This window comes from Anomaloglossus baeobatrachus, chromosome 5 (assembly GCF_048569485.1).
Source record: "Anomaloglossus baeobatrachus isolate aAnoBae1 chromosome 5, aAnoBae1.hap1, whole genome shotgun sequence".
Taxonomy (NCBI): Eukaryota; Metazoa; Chordata; class Amphibia; order Anura; family Aromobatidae; genus Anomaloglossus; species Anomaloglossus baeobatrachus.
This window is the reverse complement of record NC_134357.1, coordinates 444,088,161-444,103,612: the sequence shown is the minus strand read 5'-3', so window position 1 is coordinate 444,103,612 and position 15,452 is coordinate 444,088,161. Positions and strand designations below refer to the sequence as shown.

At 46.7% G+C, this 15,452-nt stretch overlaps 1 protein-coding gene across 4 annotated transcripts in view; it reads left to right on the top strand.

Annotated features, from left to right (window-relative positions):
- The window catches only part of PCMTD2 (protein-L-isoaspartate (D-aspartate) O-methyltransferase domain containing 2), a 48,213-nt gene that overhangs the window by 13,491 nt on the left and 19,270 nt on the right, over positions 1-15,452 (top strand). For all 4 annotated transcript variants that reach the window (XM_075350450.1, XM_075350452.1, XM_075350451.1 and 1 more), the window contains exons 3-4: positions 14,108-14,210; positions 14,793-14,964. In XM_075350450.1, the coding sequence (XP_075206565.1) occupies positions 14,108-14,210; positions 14,793-14,964 (275 nt within the window). The remainder of the gene's footprint in view (positions 1-14,107; positions 14,211-14,792; positions 14,965-15,452) is intronic.

The following is a 15,452-nucleotide window of genomic DNA, read 5'->3' as shown; positions in this document are numbered from 1 at the left end:
GGGAGTCATCCTGTGTCCACTGTTCCCAGCTCATCTAATCTCCATATCACAGGAGATGTCCATGGGATGTGTTGCTAGGATGTGACCCCTTCCCAGATGTTGGACATCTGAGAACAAGAAGGGAGGGGGCACTGCCATGGAGTGATGAGAGCGATTATGACTGGAAATCATAATTCCTCTTCATATCCTAGGATTTTCCTCACAGCGCCCTTCAAATATGAGTGACCCGGAGCAGTTTACAAAAGAAGAGTGGTCTATAATTCCAGCTGAGAGGTGTAAAGAAGCTTGTTGATTATAGAAAGCGATTGATTGCAGTTAATTATTCCAAACGGTGTGCAACCAAATATTAAAGGTAACCTGTCATTTCCCATATGCAATCTAACCTAGAAGCAGGGTGATGTGTGGCCAAGTAACCTCTTTCTACCCATCCCTGTGTTGTAATAGTTTGTAATATGAATGTATAAAAATGTTTTATTACGTACATGTTCCCTATGTAAATGATCAGAGGCTCTAGTCCCCTGGGCGTTGCATCGCCCTGTGGGCATTTCCGTGGTATCCCTGTGGAGGTGATGATATGGATTTACATGAATGACGTCACCGTCCACTCCTTGAGATCCCGCGCGTGTGCGCTTACCATTCCCACAGCTTTTGTTATCCGGGTGCTTGCTTCTTGGCTTCAGACACGCTCTGCGCATGGTCGGACCCGCAGGAGTCTTCTGAGCATGCGCAGAGCGCATCTGAAGCCGAGAAGCAAGCACCCGGATAAAGCCCGTTTCACACATCCGGCATTTTGCCGGATCCGGCGCACTCCAGTACAGGGTAATACAGTACAATGGCATCGCAGCAGTCTCCGGTCAAATGCTGTCATGTGACCGGAGCTTGCTGCGATGCCATTGTACAGTATTAACACTGTACTGGAGTGTGCCAGACCTGGTGAAATGCCGGATGTGTGAAACTGACCTATCAACAAGGCTGCAGGAATGGTAAGCGCGCACGCGCGGGATCTCAAGATGCTGACTGTAACGTCACTCATGTAAATTTATGGTATCACGCCCACAGGGCGTGATACCACGGAAAGCATGCAAACACCCACAGGACGATGCAATGCCCAGGGGACCAGAGCCTCTTGATCACTTACATAGGAAACCTGTAAGTAATAAAACATATTTTTATGCATTCTTAGTACACACTATTACAACACAGGGATTGGTAGGAAGAGGTTTCTAGACCACACCTCACCCTGCTTCTAGATTAGAACGCATATGGGACCTGACAGGTTCCCTTTAGGTTGAGGGTGCCAAAAATTTTGTTCATCTATTTTTAGAGTCTTGCGTTATATTGATATAATAATTTTTTTTTTTTTTTTTTTTTTTTTTTTGCTCCAAAATACACACATGAAATACACGTGTATAACAAAATGTGAGCGTGCCATAATTTTGTGGGTGAAATACAGTAATACCTCGACTTTTGTTTGACATCGGTTATTGCTGGTTTCGGATTTTGTCAATTTATTTAGTTGGAAAATTTGTCTTGGTTATTGTCGGTTGCTTCGGATTTCATCTGCATGCCCACGTGACCACGCTGCTAAGTTTGCTACTGCAAAGGGCGAATCTCGCGTTTTCCTGCTCAGAGAAGTATTGTGTAAGCATCACCCTGTATTTCAAAATGTAAGGTCCCTGTAGGTGTGTCCCTTGCTAATCAGCTGACTAGTTAACCCCCTTCCTTTTAGCCCCATCATGGGACCAAAGAAAGTTTCCAGGGCCAGCAGCCCTTTGAAGATAAAGGCCAGGAACACTAGAGTTGAAGCAAATTATTGGAAAATATGAGAGTGGCATTAAGATTGCTGAACTAGGCCACAGTGCTAGTGCACTTAGTGATTTTAAGGCCAGCAGAGGGTGGTTCGATAAATTCAGGAGGCATACTGGCATACACAGTGTTAGGCTGCTTTCACACATCCGTTTTTTTGCCGTGCGGCACAATACGACGCTCTGCAGAACAAACGCAACCGTTGTTTTTTTTTGTTTTTGTTTTTTTTTTGCCGCCGATTGCGTTTTTTCCCACATAGACTTGCATTAGCGTCGTATTGTGCCGCATGGCCTTGCGTTGCGTCCGTTTTTTGCCGGATGCGGCATATTTAGCCCATGCGACGGCCGGATGGAACGTTGCCTGACACGTTTTTTTTGTGTGGGCGAAAAAAACGCATCGCGCTGGATGCGGCGCGATTCACAATGCAAGCCTATGGACGCCGGATGCGGCGTCCTGCGGCAAAAAACACAGGATGCGTTTTTTTGTACTGCGCATGCTCAGTATCAAGCCGCATCCGTCAAAAACCGGCCGGGCCGCATGGGAAAAACTTATGCAACGGATCCATCTTTTTCGCCGCATCCGTTGCATATGTTTTTGTTTTTGAGCCGGATTGTGCCGCTCAGCACAAACCGGATGTGTGAAAGCAGCCTTACTAGGCATGGCGAAGCGGCGAGTTCAGACAAGTCTGGGGCAGAAACATTTTGTGACCGAATTCAAAGATTACATAGAGGCTGAAGGATTCATCCCTCAAAGTCTTCAACAGTGATGAAACTGGCCTCTTTTGGATAAAAATGCCAAAGAGGCCGTTCATTACACAGGAGGAAAAAGCACTGCCAGGGCATAAGCCTAACTCTTTTGTTTTGTGCTAATGCTCGTGGTGATTACAAACTGAAGCCATTACTGGTATACCATTCAGAAACTCCTAGAGTGTTAAGCAGAAACAATGTAGTTAAAAGTAAATTGTGTGTGTGATGTGGAGGGCAAGTAAGAAGGCATGGGTCACAAGGGCCATTTTCATTGACTGGATGAATGAAGTGTTTGGCCCAAGTGTGAAAAAATACCTCTAGGATAATCAGTTGCCCCTTAAGTGCCTCCTGTTAATGGACAATGCTCCTGCACATCCTCCTGGTTTGGATGACACATTGTTGGAGTCCAGTTTCATCACAGTGAAATTCTTGCCCCCTAATACCACTCCTCTCATCCAGCGCATGGACCAGAATGTCATGTTCAAATTTCAAGAAACTGTACACACAAGCAATATTTCAAAGGTGCTTTGAGGTGACATCAGATACAGAATTGTCCTTAAGGGAGTTCTGGAAAAAAAACATTTCAACATTCTCAACTGCATTAGACTCATAGCTAAAGGCCCAGTCACACACACGACTTACCAGCGATCCCGAAAACTATGCGACCTGATAGGGATTGCTGGTAAGTCGCTGGTGAGATCACACAGTCAGACCTTACCAACGATGCAGGAACGATACAGGTCGCAGTAGCGACCTGTATAACTATCTCAGCAGTCACTCTGACCCTGTCACACAGTGTCAAACGCAACAATGTGTCCTGCCCAGCAGGACATCGCCTTTGAAGAAAATGGCCTGGACCATTCGACAACGACTAGAGATCTCACAGCAGGGGCCTGATCGCTGGTAGGTGTCACACATAACGAGATCGCTACTGCGTCACAGAAACCGTGACTCAGCAGCGATCTCGTTGTGTGGCGGTACCTTAAGGCTTGGTAGGGAGTGACCTCCAGGACCTTGACTTCTGCTTGGAAGAAATTATGGCCAGTATGTGTTCTTGAGAGAGATTTTGGAGGGTTGGAGCCTTCCTGTACACATGTGGTGCAGTCAGTTGTCGATTTGGGGACATCCATGGGTTTGGAGGTGAATGGTGGGGATTTGGAAGAGTTAGTGGATGACCCCAGTGAAGAACTCATCACGGAAAAGCTGCAAGACCATCAATTAGAAGTGCAACGGACAGCAGATGAAGAAGTTGCTTCAGATAAAGAGGGAGAGAATGTACCTTCTTCAGGGATTAAGGACATCTCCATGTAAAGTAAAGTTCAGGGGTTTGTGGAGAAAAATCGCCCTCACAAAGCTGTTACAGGCCGTGTCTGCAACTTGTTTAATGAACATGTCTTGCACCATTTTAGACAAATCTTAGAGGCGTCAGAGACAGAATTCTTTAGTTCTTTAGACAGGTTTCTTGTGTGTCATAGGTCCACTGACTCTGAACCTGGTCCTAGTGCCAAAGAGCAGGAAGGGAAGTGACCTCAGATAGTACCTTGCCTATGGTCCTTATGGAGGGGGATCTCCTTTCCAAACAATGGTACTGTACTGTATCTGTAAATGCCATATTGTTAATAATAATATTATTATTAATAATAATAATAATATTATTATTATTATTATTATTATTATTATTATTACGCCATTTATTCCATGGCGCTTTACAAATGATAGAGGGTATACGTACAACAATCATTAACAGTACAAAACAGACTGGAATAGGATGAGAGAGGGCCCTGTCCGCGAGGGCTCAGTCCACAGGGAATGGGTGAGGGTACAATAGGTGAGGACAGAGCTGGTTGCGCAGTGGTGTACTGGACTGAAGGCTATTGTAGGTTGTAGGCTTGTTGGAAGAGGTGGGTCTTGAGGTTCCTCTTTAAGCTTTCCATGGTAGGCGAGAGTCTGATATGCTGAGGTAGAGCGTTCCAGAGTATGGGGGAGGCACGGGAGAAATCTTGTACGCGATTGTGGGAAGAGTAGATAAGAGAGGAGTAGAGAAGGAGATCTTGTGACGATCTGAGGTTGCATGTAGGTAGGTACCGCGAGACTAGGTCACATATGTAGGGAGGAGACAGGTTGTGGATGGCTTTGTATGGCATGGTTAATGTTTTGAACTGAAGTTGTTGGGCGATGGGAAGCCAGTGAAGGGATTGGCAGAGTAGCGAGGCTGGGGAATAGTGAGGGGAGAGGTGGATTAAGCTGGCCGCAGAGTTTAGGATAGATTGGAGGGATGCAAGAGTGTTGGAAGGGAGGCCAGAGAGCAGGAGGTTGCAGTAGTTGAGGCGGGAGATGATGAGGGCATGCACTAATGTTTTTGCTGATTCTTGGTTAAGAAAAGTACAGATCCGGGAGATAGTTTTGAGTTGTAGTCTACATGAGGTGAAGAGGGCTTGGATGTGTGGCTTGAAGGATAGAGCAGAGTCGAGGATTACTCCATGGCAACAAGCTTGTGAGACTGGGGTGAGTGAGCAACCATCAAGTTTGATGGAAAGGCTTGTTGGAGGAGATGAGTGAGGAGGAGGAAAGACAATGAACTCTGTTTTGTCAATGTTAAGTTTTAGGAATCGCTCAGAGAAGGATGAAATAGCAGACAGACATTATGGAATTTTGGTTAGTAGAGAGGTAATGTCAGGTCCAGAGAGGTAGATCTGTGTGTCATCGGCATAGAGAGGATACTGAAAGCCGTGGGACTCTGAGCTGTCCCAGGCTGAAGGTGTAGAGGGAGAACAGCAGGGGTCCAAGAACTGAGCCTTGCGGGACACCGACAGCTAGGGGGCGAGATGAGGAAGCGGTGAGAGAGTGGGAGACGCTGAAAGTTCGGTCGGTTAGGTATGAGGATAACCAAGATAGGGCCAAGTCTGTGATGCCCAGAGATGAGAGAATCTGTAGTAGGAGGGAATGGTCTACTGTGTCGAAGGCTGAGGACAGGTCCAGGAGGAGGATAGAGCAGTGTCGCTTGGCTTTGGCGGTTAGTAGATCATTGGTTACTTTGGTTAGGGCAGTTTCAGTAGAGTGATGTGGTCGGAAGCCAGATTGTAGCTGGTCAAAGAGGGAGCAGGAGGAGAGGTATAAGGACAGTTTAAGATAGACATGCTGTTCCAGTAGTTTTGAGGCATAGGGGAGAAGGGATATGGGGCGATAGTTTGACACAGAGGATGTCAAGGGAGGGCTTTTTGATGATGGGTGTAATGGAGGAATGTTTAAAGCATGAGGGGAATACACCACTTGTTAGTGATGGGTTAGGGCTGGGATGAGGACTGTGGTGATGTTGGGGATAAGGTGCGATGGGAGCGGGTCCAGTGCACAGGTGGTTAGATGTGATCTTGAGAGTAGAGTGGAAAGATTGTTTTCTGTCATGGTGGAGAAGCTGGATTTGGAGGAAGAGGGCTGAGTAGCTATGATGAGGGCCGTGGTGATTGTGGGCCAAAGCTTGCTCTGATGTTGTCAATCTTCTGCTTGAAGAAAGAGGCAAAAGGCTGCTTTACACGTTACAATTACACATGCGATGTGACCCTCCCCCATCGTATGTACGGCACGTTCAATTTGTTGCCCGTGTCGCACAAACTATTAAATCCCGTCACATGTACTTACCCTCCATACGACCTCGATGTGGGCGGTGAACATCCACTTCCTGAAGGGGAAGGGACGTTCGGCATGACAGCGACGCCACACGGCAGCCGGCCAATAGAAGCGGAGGGGCGGAGATGAGCGGGACGTAAACATCCCGCCCACCTCCTTCTTTCCGCATTGCAGGCGGGACGCAGGTAAGATGAGTTCATCGTTCCCGGGGTGTCACACATAGCGATTGTGTGCTGCCTCGGGAACATTGAACAACCGGACGTTCAATTTTTAGAATTTGAACTACGTGTATGCGATCAACGTGTTTTCATACAATCGCAATCGCACAAAGGTTTCACACACTACAACACTAACTATGCCGGATGTGCGTCGCTAACGACGTGACCCCGCCGACACATCGTTAGATTTATTGTAGCGTGTAAAGCCCGCTTTAGTCTTCAGCTGAGAGGAGAGGGAGGTGATGCTGGAGGACGGAGGAGAGAATTGAAAGTGTTGAATAGCTGTTTAGGGTTGTGAGAGAGCGAGGGAGGATGAGAGGGATGAGAAGTAGGTTTGTTTTGCAGCAGTGAGTGTGGACTTGAAAGTGGTGAGGGACTCTTTATATGCAATGAAGTGCTCTGTGGAATGAGACTTCTTGCACCTGCGTTCAGCAATTCTGGAAGCCCGTCTCAGTTCTTTAGTCTGCCTCGTGTGCCTGGGTTGCCTGTTGAATGAGCGGGTTTTGGTGTGTGTGAGGAGGGCAGCTGATTCAAGAGCTGCAGAGGTTGTAGTGTATAAAGTTGCAGCAGCATCTGCATCGTGTAAAAATGCAATGTCTGTGAGAGGGAGAAGGGACAGAGTGCATGTAAATCAAGGTGTTTGATATTTCTGCGAGGGTGGGAATGTTTATGGAGGGGGGGTGCATACTTGGAGAAGAGAGGGAAGAGAATGTGAGTAGGTTGTGGTCAGACAGGGGGAGAGGTGAGTTAGAGAGGTTAGATAGGGAATAGAGGCGAGTGAAGATGAGGTCCAGCGTGTGGCCATCTTTGTGAGTAGCTGTAGAAGACCATTGGGTGAGGCCGAAGGAGGAAGCAAGTGTTAGAAGTTTGGAGACAGATAAGTGGGAAGTGTCAATGGGGCTTTTGAAATCACCCATGATGATGGTGGGGATGTCGGTGGAAAGGAAGTGTAGTAGCCAGGTGGTGAAATGGTCAAAAAGGCAGTGGCTGGCCCTGGAGGGTGGTAAATGACAGCCAGTTGAAGGTTGGAGGGGGCGTAGATGCGTACAGAGTGCACCTCAAAAGATGGGAGAGTAACAGAGGGTGGTAGTGGAATTCGTGTAAAGGAGCATTGGTCGGACAGGAGCAAACAAACACCTCCACCATGCTTGTTACTGGGGCGGGGGGTGTGAGAGAGTTGGAGACTGCCATAAGAAAGTGCAGCAGGAGAGGCTGTGTCAGAGGGGGTGAGCCAGGTTTCTGTGATTGGCGAGGAAGGAAAGTTTATTAGTGATGAAAAGATCATGAATGTAATGAAGTTTGTTGCAGACAGAGCGAGCGTTCCATAGAGCTCCTGTTAGTGGGACTGGGGGAACCTGGGGCTGGATGGATGGGTATGAGGTTAGAGAGGTTGCAGAAATTTGTGATAGGTTGTGGATGAGGGTTTGAAGTGACAATGGGGATGTGGTGAGGAGGACCAGGATTAGGAGAGAGATCCCCAGCAGTGAGGAGAAGCAGTGAGAGTGTTAGTGTTAGTAGGTGAGAGCAGGAGAGGCCATGAGATGGTAGTGTGTGTCTGGAGACACTGGGTGAAATGTGGAGAAAAATATCTGAGGGGAAGGTGAGATGGGTGGGGAGGATGGAGGGAGAGATGAATAGTTAATTACTGGGTTTAGGGATCAGAGGGGGCAGTAGAAAGTGAAGTATTATAGGGGTGAAAGTGAAGGTCAACACAAACATTGTTTACAGTGCCTATGTATCCAGTTACCTTCCGATCACTTCCGGCCCAATTCTGGGCCTAATTCAATGCATCATACTTATATGGTGCAGACGGAAAGGCTATGTGCAGACTTTTAGGTGCCCCAATATATACATATACATGTTAAATGTTAACCTTTTAAAGGGAACCTGTCATGAGAAATTTTGCACTAAACCTAAAAGATTCCCCCTCTGCAGCTCCTGGGCTGCATTCTAGCAATGTTCCTGTGCCCCCTTTCTGACCAAAATAAAGACTTTGTAAAGTGGTACCTTTTTGTATTCAGATCTTAATAATGGTACACGGGGGCGGGCTCTCTGGTGTCCATTAGTCTGCCTCCTGTCGCCTTAGGCCGTCCCCCATCGCGCAATTTTAAAGAGGTGACATGAGGTAAGTTGGCCAGCGCTTGCGCAGAACGGTGGAGGCGGCGGTGAAAGCGCAAGCACGAGATTATGGGTGGGTACTTGCTGATGAAAATCACAGTGCCGTCCATAATCTCGCGCATGCGCAACACGTCACCAGCGGTCACACTGTGCACGTTGCACAGTCCCGCGAGAGTGGCACTGCGCATGCACGAGATTATGGGCGGCGCTGTGATTTTCATCAGCAAGTACACGCCCATAATCTCGTGTTTGCGCTTTCACTGCAGCCTCCACCGTCCTGCGCAAGCGCTGGCCAGCTTACCTCACGCCACCTCTTTGAAATTGCGCGATGGGGGACGGCCTAAAGCGACAGGAGGCAGACTAACGGACACCAGAGAGCCCGCCCTCGTGTACCATTATCAAGATCTGAATACAAAAAGGTACCACTTTACAAAGTCTTTATATTCCACTTGTCTTTGTTTTTACTATTAAAAGAAAAAGGGTTTGGTACAGTGTTAGCCAGTTGAAAAATGATTGCTCTCAGTGAGAGAAACAAAATTAAAATGTAGTTGTGATAATTTTTTAGTTAGCCGTTAAAAGGTATCACAACTACAAAATTTTAGTTTTGTTTCTCTCACTGAGAGCAATCAATTGTTTTTACTATTAAACATCTTTATTCTCTATAAAATGCGTTTTTGGGCTGTATTTTGGAGTGTCTAAAACAAAATAATTGGATTTACATTGAATTCTATGGAAATGATTGCTTCGGATTTCATCAATTGTTTTCGGATGAATTATCGACGAAAACCGAGGTACTTTCATTTTCTGGAACAATTTCAAGGGTGCCAACACTTTCGGCAATGACTGTAATTTGCTTTTTCAAATTGGCGGCCATCTGCGACTGCCATCTTTCTCAACTATAGAGAGCTGGAAGAAGTTAGAGGGGAAAAACATGCCTCTAAGGCCTCTTTGTAACATCAGTTTTTTGCAATCCGGCGAATTGCGGATCAAACTGATCTGGCTTCTGATCCATTTCTTTCCTCATAGACTTGTATTTGCGTCAGATTGTGCCGCATGGCCTCGCGTTCCATCCAGGGTTCGCCGGATCCGGCAAAAATTGTCTGTGCAGCTGCCGGAAGCAACAACCAAAGGAACGTTTTTTGGGAACGGCGGAAAAACGTAAGGCGACGGATCCGGCGCCGGTAGTCTTTTTTTTTTTTTTTTTTTTTACAATGGAAGCCTATGGGCGCTGTATCAGTCATCATCCGGCAATTGACTGAATCAGGCAACTGATCCGTTTTTTGTTTCTGGGCATGCCCAGTCGTTGTGTAAATTCACTTCTGGTCAAAAAAAAAAAAAAGCTCTTTGTCGGTCTCTCTGTTGGTCTCTGTTTCTCTGCTGGTCGGTCTCTCTCTGTCTCTCGCTGTCCGCTGGGTCTGTCTCTCGCTGTCCGCTGGGTCTGTCTCTCGCTGTCCGCTGGGTCTGTCTCTCGCTGTCCGCTGGGTCTGTCTCTCGCTGTCCGCTGGGTCTGTCTCTCGCTGTCCGCTGGGTCTGTCTCTCGCTGTCCGCTGGGTCTGTCTCTCGCTGTCCGCTGGGTCTGTCTCTCGCTGTCCGCTGGGTCTGTCTCTCGCTGTCCGCTGGGTCTGTCTCACCCCCTCTCTCATACTCACTGATGTGGCGCTGCACAGCTGTCACAAAGCTCCGCCGGCTTCTCCTGATTTTGAAAATGCCGGCCGCTCATTATTCCATCTCGTATTCACTGCTTCCCCTGCCCACCAGAGTATGTGATTGGTTGCAGTCAGGCGAACCCCACGCAGGGTGATCGCTGTCTCACTGCAACCAATCACAGCCGCCGGTGGGCGGGTCTATATCTTGCAGTAAAATAATAAAAAAAAAACGAAAAAAAAACCAAACTGTGTGTGGTTCCCCCCCACCCATTATGATACCAACCAAGGTAAAGCCACATGGCTGAGGGCTGGTATTCTCAGGATGGGGAGCCCCACGTTATGGGGAGCCCCCCAGCCTAAAACTATCACCTAGCATTTGCCCGGAAATGCCGCATCCATCAGATTCGACAGTCCCGGGACGCTACCCGGCTCATCCCGATAGCACTGATGTGGTGGCAATCGGGGTTATAAGGAGCTAATGGCAGCCTATAGCTGCAACTAAGTCCTAGCTTAGTGATGGCAGGTGTCTGACACCCCCCTCCCCCCCCCACCCCCCCAATCACTAAACTGCAGTGAAAGTAAACACAAACACAGAAAGATCCTGTATTTGAAATAAGACATAAAAACACCCTCTCACCATTTTATTAATTCCCAAATACCCCACCAGGTCCGACGTAATCCACACGAGATCCCACAACGCTTTCAGCTCTGCAACATCGGAAGCTGACAGGAGCGGCTATAGAACACCGCTGCTCGCAGTGAGCTCCACGGAGCAACTTAAGTGAGTCGCGCTGTCAGCGGTGATGTCACTCAGGTTACCTGCGGCCACAGCTGAATTCTCTATGCCAGGTACAAACTGCTACAACAGATCAGTTTTTTTACCGGATCCGTCGCATCAGTTTTGCCACAATATGCAATGCATCCGTCGCATCAGGCACAAACTGGATTGTGCCTGATGCCAAAGAACTGATGTTTGAAAGTAGACAAAGGTTGCACGCTGTCATCTATCCTGTCACATCTTTTGTCTTGTGTTCACACTAGGCCGACTCTTACTGCGCATTACAGGACACACTGAATATAGGACTGTAATCTCTAATGATTAGATATATTTTTAAGGCTACAGTCACACAACCATTCCATTTTTGCGGTCCACTAAAAACAGTCCTGTTTTTCCTTGGTTGCATCCGTGTGACAACCGCATCTGTCCTGTTCCGTATATGGTCCGTGTGTCATCCATGTGACTTCCAGATGCTGGTGCCCACATAAGGCCTATGGGGAACAGAATCCGGCGCAAAGGGGTAGGAGCAAGCTCTACATACTCACCGATAACCAGCACGGCTGTCACACAGCTCCCGCCTCAGACTCATTTCATATTCACTGCTTCTCTGCTCACCAGCGTTTGTGATTGGTTGCAGTCAGACACGCCCCCACACTGAGGACATCTGTCTGACTGCAACCAATCACATCTACCGGCGGGCGGGTCTAAATCGTATAGTACAATAAATAATTTAATTTAAAAAAAACGGCCTGCGGTCACACCCCCCACCCCCAATTTTGATACCAGCTAAGATTAAAGCCTCACAGCTGCTGGCTGGTATTCTCAGGCTTGGGAGACCCTTGTTATTGGGAGCCCCCCAGCCTAAAAATATCAGCCAGTAGCTGGCCGGAATTGCCGCACCATTTAGATGCAATAGTCCCGGGACTTTACCCGGCTCATCCTGAATGCCCTGGTGACTGGTAATATATGGGGTTGCTGCCAGATGTGTAATGTCACCTGGCATCAAGCCCTGGGGTTATTGCTGTCACGGCGTCTATCAAATACCCGACATCACTAACCCAGTCGCTAATAAAAAAAACCAAAACTTTTATTTGAAAAAACACTCCCCAACACATTCCCTCTTTCACCAATTTATTGGAAAGAAAAATCAAATCTGGGTCCAGTGTAATCCAATAATCCCATGGCGATCCATACTCACTATTTCGGTCAATGAAGAACAGAATGTTCCCCATTGACTGGGAGAGCAGTGCAGTGATCTGAGCGAACATCAGTAGGTCAGCCCAGGACACTCCAGAGCATGATGAGCGCTGACTTCAGGAGATTAGCTAGGTTCATTACCTGGGTGATTACCGCCACCGCACTCCTGATGTCAGCGCTAGTCACTGACTTCCATCGTCCTCCGTGTTCGCAAGCGAAGTATCGCGAGCGGCCTGTGATATCACCGCTAGTCAGTCTAGGGCCGCCTGCGAGACTTGATGTGAGAATGCAGCGGACATGGAAGTCAGTGACGAGTGCTGTCAGGAGTGCAGGACTTCATCACCGCAGATAATGAACCTTGCTGACTTCCTAATGTCGCCGCTCATCATCCCCACAGCTGCTGACACTGTTGTGTGGGCAGATGCTGACACACTGCAGTGCAAGCAGTTGCAGGGCTTGCACGGGAGCGGGACACAGACTGAAGGGGCACCCGACTGAAGTCACATGGAGTGCTTCCATGTGGCTTCTGGCGATTTTGCGGACCCATTGACTTGTATTGAGTCATGCTCTGTTATTACAGAACAGAATAGAACATGCTCAATAATAAAGGAACGGACATATGGCATCTGATGTGTTTTTATTTTTTTTGTAGGATCAGATGCACATGGAAGTGCTTCCGTGCGCCATCCGATCCTATACAAAAGACATTGAAAAGATGGTCCTGTCAGTAGGTCTGCAAAAAAACAAAAACTGAACAGGACAAACAGAACGGTCGTCTGAGTGAGCCCTAAGACTGTGTCAGATAAATTAGTTGTGGCACTGCTGACTGTAACAAAATGTAGACTATTTGGGCACATTGATAATCCAAACTAGAAGGGTAGCTGTGCCCTAAGCTCTACATTTGTCCATCGGTTAGGAGTCTTAAAGTGAACCTGTCAGGTGCAATATGTACCCAGAACCACAGGCAGTTCTGGGTGTATATTGCTAATCCCTCCCTAACTGCCCTCGTATCTCATAGCAAAGATAAAGAGATCTTTAGAAAAAGTATTTCTAAAGGTCCCATATGATATGCAAATGAGCGCAGGGACTAGTCGTGAGGGCGTTACTTCCCCTGGCTAGTCAGCCCCCTTAGCATGTAAGTACGACCCTGTGGGCATATCTATGCTTATATATTTATCTTTGCTACTAGATACAGGGACACAGGGATTAGCAATATGCACCTAGAACTGCTCGTGGTTCTGGATGCATATTGCACCTGACAGGTTCCCTTTAATGTAAGCTGCTGCCCCTATCCATCTTCTATTGTATGTAGGCCTCAAGTAAGGGGAATATAGCAATATACCAAAAATTGATCCACAGTAATATCAGCAATTAGCTGTACCAGAAATTGAAAAGAAAGACCAGCTTAAAACATAACTTTTACTACATGTGCGGATAAAAGTGAAAAAATCACAGGAATAAAACCAAAGATCCAACCATAAGGATCAAACGAAAGGCCTGCCTATGATCTCTGGACCTGGTAAGACCGTTCCCATTTAATGTGGGATTTAATATAGTTTACGGTTTCCATGGTAACTGGAGTATCGGCCTGTTGACACACAAGTTTATATCCTCCCCTGAATGGGGCTGTGAAAATAATGTATCATACTGTGTGCCTATGATTATACCCAAGTCGGAGTTACTATTATCTGTGTACTGTGTGATTAAATCCACCTTGCCATATACCAACTGAGGCAGTCCGTATTTGGGCCTACGTTTTCAGCCCATCGTTTGATCCTTATGGTTGGATCTTTGGTTTTATTCCTGTGAGCTTTTCACTTTTATCCGCACATCTAGTAAAAGTTATGTTTTAAGCTTGTCTGCCTAGGCCTCAAGTAATGCATACGCATTCTGGTGTTTACATTTATTTTTGGGAGGAGAAATTAAACCCCAACTCTGACTGGTACTGGTATTAAGCTTTATCTCTATCCTTAGGACCTTTTGGAGTGAACCATGGAGTAGAGATTCATCAAGACGTCATCGAATATGCAAAACAAAAGTTGGATCAGTTCGTCCGCACAAGCGACAGCTTCGACAAGTAAGATTGCTGGCTGTGGCTTATAGGGGTCCAGATTTGCAGGCGATCTAGTAGTAGAACGCACTAGTAAGGCTCTGCTCACATTTCCATTTGACAATCCAGATGTCTGTTACATTTTAGCACCAGAAAAAAAAATGAATTTAATGTCTTAAACTGATCTGTTTCATGAGTGATGCAAATCGGAAGCAGAGTTGCCCTTACTTATTATGGGGGTCCGTAAAACCATACACTTTAACGGACCTCATAATAATCAAGGGGGCCACTGTTCCATTTGCATCAGTTAGGCATTGTATCTGTATTGGATATTCTATTTATCTGTTTTCTAAAACTGGACAGTCCCATGGAAATGTAAAAGCGACATGGATTCATGTTTGACCTGTGCCATAAAACTATTAGCTATTCGGCAGCTTATAACATGCTGCTGTTGTGATGTAGCGGGTGGTGTCATTCTTTCTGGCTGTCTCACTAGTTACCAGCCAGCTTTCCTACCACTCGATCTAGGAAACTGATTGCTATATAAGTTATATTTTTTTCTCCTTTTGGATATTCATTGTTGTTTTAATGTATTTCATCATCCACAAGGTTTGACTTTTGTGAGCCGTCATTTGTGGCTGGGAACTGCCTGGAAATTGCTCTTGAATCTTTGTCTTATGATCGCGTGTATTGCGGAGCCGGAGTACAGAAGGAGCATGAAGAATACATGAAAAACCTGCTGAAAGTAGGCGGAATCCTCGTGATGCCTCTTGAAGAAAAGGTATTGAACTTGTTATTAGGGACAAATAATAAAAGTTCAGAATTCTGTCCTTATTAACTTCTTGCTATATCGTAACAGCAGTCAAAGATCCATTTTGCTTCCAACACCCTTAATAGACATTATAAACAGGTGCTCTTAAATTGGTCTTGTAAAACTGGGCAACTGTGCAATGTTCCTTTTATTAAAGATCCGCTCTATTCTCAAGAATGGAGGGCTTTTTAATTTTATTTTGCGCAGCTTGTTGCCAATTCAATCTTAAGTAGCGCTTGTAAGTGTTGCGCTGAAGGTGGCCAGATCACTGGATCCGGTCTGCCCCACTGCGCTCCTCCGATGCTGCAGAAACAAAGCTTCCTTATGCATGGCACTTTGAAGAGCAATAAATTCAGTACTACGCTGAGACCATACATACTGGTGGTCCTCGCAGTCGATCAGGAGCACGCTGTTCCCCTGGAAGGCAGAAGAGTTGCGTGCTCCTGAAGACTGAGCTA